The following is a 6,224-nucleotide window of genomic DNA, read 5'->3' as shown; positions in this document are numbered from 1 at the left end:
ATTCTGTGCTTCTTAACCTTTTTTTTAGTCATATATGGTAAGATATTTCTGCTATATGTTTTTTATAAAGAGAAAATGTGAAACAAACAGAAACAATACTAGAGGGGAAAAATAACAGAAATGTGTTAATTTAATTTTGTTTTGTTCATTAAAGTATTTTTTTATATAATAATAATGTTAGTTGTATTAATAATAATATATTCATCTAAAATAAAAAATAAAAAAGATGTACTGTATCCCCTTTGGAAGTTTACTGAGCACTGATGCTCAAAATTAAATTAAATATATGTTCACATCTCGCCTGTTACAATTTTAAGGAATTATTTTTACATGCTAGGGTAATTTTATATTAGATCATATTTGATCAGACATAGTCGTCGCAAAACACTCTAATGGAACATGACTACACTTCCCAAGAATCCTCACGGCGGACATGAAAGTGGGCGGGGCTCATTTGATTCTGCGCGCGGTTTTTTTTTTAAAGAAAATGGCGGAGCTTCAGAGCGAAGGACTCGAGACGTGAGTGTCTTATTTACAACATGGGGGCTATATTTACTAAAAGTTTACCATTGACATGTGATAATAATTTCTGTATAAAGAATGTCCTTTCATAAAGCACAGCCTTTAAAATAGCGTTTAAACGCTGCTGTTGTTGTCAAACAGCTAAACTCCCAATACAAGTTTTTTTTTTACTTGTTAACGGACAAATAACGTAACGTTACAGATAACCGTTGTTTAAAATAAATTATAGTAAACTGAATGCATGAAACGAGGTTGTGTCATTTCTTCGCTGTGTTCTAATGTTAATGACCATTTAATCTCTGTATAGGTTTGACGCCAGCAACATCAGTGTTACCAGGGTAACGTTAAATCTGTTTTCGGTTGTTTTTTTAAATGTACTTTTCAAACGTTTGGGATCAGTAGCTAATTAGCATATTTAAACCATTTTTGAAGGATCGTGTGACACTGAAGTAATAATGCTGAAATTTAGCTTTGTCATCAACAGGAATAAATGACATTTTAAAAACTGTATTTAATTTTTACTGTGTTTTACTGTGATTGGTGAGCATAAGAGACTTTCAGAAACATGAAAAAATATTACTGACCCCAAACTTTTAAAAGCTTCTTATAGTCAAATTCATTATCACACTTCGTGCCTGTTACATTTTGAGGCTGACTGGTTCCTAAGTTATTCTTTTAAAATGTCATTATGCATTATTACAGCTTCCAGTGTCTTTAGAGAAATGCTTAGACAACCACTATATGTATCCAATGCTGTGTTGTGTTTCCATTTCGTCTGTCTCGACTAGGTCTCAGAAGTGTCTCATGGAGTCAAGCGGCCTCATGATAGTAACCACATCTCAGGTCCTCCTCAGAAATCACCTGCTCCTGAAACAATGCAGCACTTAGGAGAGGAGGAGGACCAGCCGGAGGACTCAAAGATGAGCTCTGTTGAGGACGGGATGAGGGAAAGTGTGACCGTCACCGCTCCAGAACGAAGCCCTCGCTCCCGGAGGAAGTCCTGGAGGAGATCGTCCCGAGGCAGACGCTCTCTGCCGGCCTTGTCCAGCTCCTCGCAGCGTGAGTGCTGAATCACAGACACTCAAACCAGACGTCACACTGGAGTTGTTTATGATTGTGTTGGTTTTCTCTTCTCTTTGTGTCTTCTAGCACTGTGTGAGACCATCAGTCTGTCTTTACCTGATAATGAGAGGCTGGAGATGCTAATTAAAGCTGCTATGCAGGTCTTTAAAATGCATATTATTAAGGAAATTAGATTCAGCTTTGTCATTGTGACCATGAATCCACTGTCTTGGCCTTTTCTTCCTGAATCTAACCGTTTATTTCCCTGCTGTGTGCATAGAGGACAGTGAAGAGGGCCAAAAATAGTCTGAACACTGTTCCTGGGGTTGATGCAGAGACACTGCAGGCTCAAGGTAAGTCGGGGTGATCAGATTTTGACTTGTCCCGCAAACATTTTCACCAGCTTCATCACAAAGGAATGATTAACAAGTTTTGGAATCAGAGAATTGGTAAGGTTTTTAAATGGTGGATTTTATAAGGCCTCTTATGCTGGTAATGGCTGCATTTATTTGATCAAAAAAAAAAAAGAGTAAAATTGTCAAATATTATTACAATTTAAAATCAACTGTTTTCTTTTAAAATGTAATTTATTCTTGTGATGCAAAGCTGAATTTTTTGCATCATTGTTCCAGTCCGTCAGTGTCACAATGATCCTTCAGAAATCATTCTGATCTGCTGATTTTCTGCTCAAGAATCATTTCTTATTTTTAATAGGTGTTGAAACAGTTGTGCTGCTGAATCTTTTTTTTTTTTTTTTTTTTTTTTTTTTTACCAAAAAGTTGAAATAAAAAATTTCATATCACTTAATTTAAAAATATATTTTAAAATATTGAAACCTCTTTAGTAACTATATGTCTTTACTGTCACTTTTGATCAATTTAATGCATCCTTGCTGAATAAAAGCATTGATTTAGTTAGAAAAAAAACCCTAAATACTAATCAATTGCCACTATCCTTCAAACCTACTAATTTCTCTGCAAGAAATTGTTTTAAATTATTTTAGAAATTATTTTAATCATTTAAAATATAATACAATTTTGTATGATCACTATTTCTTTTATATATTTTAATATATAAAAGTAATTTTAATAATTTTTTTAGATAGATAGATAGATAGATAGATAGATGGATGGATAGAATCCAAAAAAAGTTTTGCGTGCTTTGGAGAGTGGTAGTGTAATTGGGCAAGTGTCATTTTCAACACATACTTATATTTCTAAACAAAATCTTCTCTAATTTCAACAAAACCTCAAATATATTAGGGTTCTGTAGAATTTGCCAACATTATTGAAAACATCATAGAAAATGTCCATACTTACTGAATTTTGTCCAAAATATAATTCTGTTTATAATGAAATGATGTCCAAAATATATGTTGTGATGTATATATGAATGCCATTCACTTCCAGTTGAATCTCTGTATGAAGAGTGGGACAGTCTAGCTAAAGACATTAGAGGAGAAACTCAGAATTCACTTCCAGCTGTTGAGAGGTATAAGTCAGTTTTTCCATTTTAATTACATCGATCATCAGTCCTTCAATCCTGAAGCACAATCTCTCTGTGTATATGCAGTGACCCTGTTGTTAACGAGACCACTGCACGCATTCAGGAGGACATTAACAGGTTATTCTCTATCTGTCTCATTCATCCAAGACGTTACAGTGGAAATCTGATTTACTTCATTTCTGTGTTGATCTGCCATGGTAATGGTCTTCTTGTACTCATGTAGGTTACAGGCTGAAAGTATGTCATGGGAGTCACTATTGAACAAACACCGGAGCAAAGCTGACGATCTAGACAAGTGAGCACAACTTCATAAATACACCAGCACACATATGGATACAGAAGGATGCTCAGATTCATTCTCTCTGAATTGGTTGTTCGCTGTACATCTCTGTCCCATTCCAGATGTGTGGAGTGGGGTGAAGAGAAGGGGGTGCCACTAGACCCATCATGCTTTGTCAAGTCCTCACAGAGTCAGCTCATTCTGAACAAACCTGACTATAAGGCTGTGCTCATGGGACAGCAAAAACTGCTCAGAAAGATGGAGCTAGTGGTGAGACCATGATGCTTTAGACTTCAGGACTCAAATACAGTAACCATTCAGACCAGAGAGCCATAGAAATCAGTCCGGCCAACATTTTCTAGTCTCATCACAAAGGATTTTAACCAGTTTTATATTTGCTATGAATGTTTAAATTTGTGTTATTAAATGTTATGTTTTCTTTACCATTTTATGGCAACTATATACCAGAGGGGCCAAAACTTTATACTATAGACTGAGGGCCAAAAATAAAATTGAGGGCTGTGAGCTGAAAGTAATTGTTTGCATTATAAAAAAAAAAGCGGGAAAAAAAGTATCAAAACGTTAAAGGTTTAATATAGCAAAAAAAAAAATCATACATTAGTTTGTGCTTTTTTTTCATGCATTTTTACGTTTACTTACAGAAGACATCCACTAAAATGTTATTCGGTGTAACAAAAAGCTTCAATTCAAAAGGTTTTACCCAATTCTCAGCGATGTTTTAAAAATATAATAAACATTTATGATCACTTATTTTATCTATTTTTATAAGCAAAGGTCCGAATAAGTATGTCGTTTCATTTTTACATAAATATATCTGAGAGAATTGGTTACATGTCCTGTTCTTCTTTTAAAAAGCTGTTTTGAGAGCTGCTGTCTGTCTTCACAGATGGACTCCCAGTGTTGTATAATGAGGGAACTGCTGTCTTTCCATGAAAAATCCCAGCTGCTGCTAAAGGAGACCAGCACCAGACTAGGTGAGATACTACCGTCCAAAAGTGTGGGAGAAATACATTTTAAAATAGTTTTCAACATTACTGAAAAGAAATGTTTCTTGAGCTGCAAATCAGTATAAATATACATTTATGTAAAAATGTATTCAAAGAGAAAACTTATTTTATGTTGTAATAATGTTTCACAATATTACAGTTTTTACTGTCATTTTTATTTTTATTTCAGAAACACAAATCTTACTTGCAAAGCATCAGCAACAAATAATGTGGTGTATGAAAAAAGCACTACTTATGATGTAAAGTCATATGAAATACAGTCTAAGGGGAGCCAGTTGGTTTTTATTTAGCCCTTTTTATTGCATTTAAACATTGGGTTTTGTTTGTTGGTTTATTTTTCTCACAGCTTCCAGGGCTGGATTTCAGAATTTCCCTTCATCTCCAGTCAGACAGCTGCTAAAAGGACCCACATCTAGTGTTTCCTCTTAATTTACAGAGCTGTGATGACTCCCGTAGGATGCTCAACTTCCACAGAAAAGCTCTGTGATGTGATAGAATCTATTTACTTATGCATTATTTCTTTTTAATCTAACATTTCTACTTTTTGCTATATCAAAATGCATGTCGTTTTTATATTAACCAGTAATATAAATTCACACTAGACGTACCGGTTCATCGTCTGCTCCTGCTTTCTCTATGTGGACAGTAATATAAATTGCTGATGAATATTGAATCGTCTTCAATGTCTCCAACTGTTTTGCTTCATGTCGTTGGATTTAGTGAGGGAAGGTTTGGGATGTGTACATGAAGTGCAAAGATGGACACTAGATGGCAGACTAGTTATTTACCTAGTTACTCAAAGCTCTCCTTTTACCTGTGTTGTTTTTAAAGTGCTGTATAGTGTTGTGTTTTGTACAATTGTAAAGATTTATGAATATAATTAAATGCCTTGACATTTGCATTGCATTGAGTATTTTCCAGTTGGGTCATGTTTTTAGCCCCCAAATGCTTTTAAATAGTCTTTAAATTGTCCTGTATGTTTAATAGGCTAATTGTGATATTCATTCATCCATCACTGGATTTTTTTTCTCTCTCTCTTCTGCCTGAATGGTGAAATTGAATAAATGGTTTGTGCTGGTGTCTTGTTTCCAGGACAAACATCGCAAGCTTGTATTTATACGCTTTAAGTCATCATTATTAGCTTAAAGAAAAGACACTGGCCTTTGGGCTTTAGTCATGAGCTCTTGAGGACCTTTTAGCCATCTATTATGTTTGCTCTTGTGTGTCCCGTGACCCCTTCCCCCACACTTCCAGCCCTTGTTCTCTATTCACCATCACATAGGGCTGCTGAGCAAGAAACAGGCTTAGAAGATTTTCCCAGTGATTTCTCCACTTCACATCCTCTCTGTTTATATCACATTTCCATGCCCACAAGACTAAACAAGACCTGCTCTGAACTCCCATGGCATAATAATAGTATTTGAGTTTCAGCAAAGCGATGTTCGCTCTCAATACTGCGTCCACTGTGATCAAAGAAATTGAAGACAGACGTTTTAACAATCCCAAAAGAAAAGCTTTAACCGTTTCAATCTCGACAGTTCGAAAACGAGGTCATTTTTCTCTCCTGCACATGCGGGCTGATTAGACTTGGCTTGCATTTAGTTTTCTCTGTTAATGTAAGGATGGAGGTGGTGTAGCAGGAGAGTGAGGTTAAGCGTAAGAAGCACTGGGGGTGGCACAGCAAGAGAGATCGATTCTTATTTAGATGAAAATGAGGCTCAGCGCTTGTGGGCCGAGGGTGCATCTGCTTCAAACAGATTTAAGAATACCTATTCACAGTCAAGAGGGCAAAAACTATTCTCATGATGGCAAATACTTTTAAATTA

General features: G+C 35.6%; 1 protein-coding gene across 2 annotated transcripts; it reads left to right on the top strand.

Moving 5' to 3' along the window:
* Positions 1-389: 389 nt before the first annotated feature.
* LOC132149463 (kinetochore-associated protein DSN1 homolog) lies at positions 390-5,304 on the top strand. 2 transcript variants are annotated; one of them, XM_059558726.1, is made up of 11 exons: positions 411-519; positions 830-860; positions 1,311-1,581; positions 1,672-1,745; positions 1,865-1,937; positions 2,994-3,075; positions 3,157-3,207; positions 3,314-3,385; positions 3,493-3,640; positions 4,278-4,365; positions 4,745-5,304. In XM_059558726.1, exons 1-11 carry the CDS (start codon positions 434-436, stop codon positions 4,825-4,827), a joined length of 1,059 nt encoding a protein of 352 aa, XP_059414709.1. In that variant the 5' UTR covers positions 411-433; the 3' UTR covers positions 4,828-5,304. The 2 variants fall into 2 exon arrangements, with proteins under 2 accessions (XP_059414708.1, XP_059414709.1); XM_059558725.1 differs by lacking the exon at positions 830-860 and having other exon boundaries at positions 390-519.
* The last annotated feature ends 920 nt before the right edge of the window (positions 5,305-6,224 follow it).

The sequence above is a fragment of the Carassius carassius genome, chromosome 9 (assembly GCF_963082965.1).
Source record: "Carassius carassius chromosome 9, fCarCar2.1, whole genome shotgun sequence".
Taxonomy (NCBI): domain Eukaryota; kingdom Metazoa; phylum Chordata; class Actinopteri; order Cypriniformes; family Cyprinidae; genus Carassius; species Carassius carassius.
This window is presented reverse-complemented; position numbering and strand designations above follow the sequence as displayed.

Coding starts and splice junctions, on each gene's coding strand:
- LOC132149463 (XM_059558725.1), top strand. CDS start 400: ATGACTACACTTCCCAAGAATCCTCACGGCGGACATGAAAGTGGGCGG. Junction 1,938..2,993: donor AGAGACACTGCAGGCTCAAG/GTAAGTCGGGGT, acceptor ATTCACTTCCAG/TTGAATCTCTGTATGAAGAG. Junction 4,366..4,744: donor GGAGACCAGCACCAGACTAG/GTGAGATACTAC, acceptor TTTTTCTCACAG/CTTCCAGGGCTGGATTTCAG.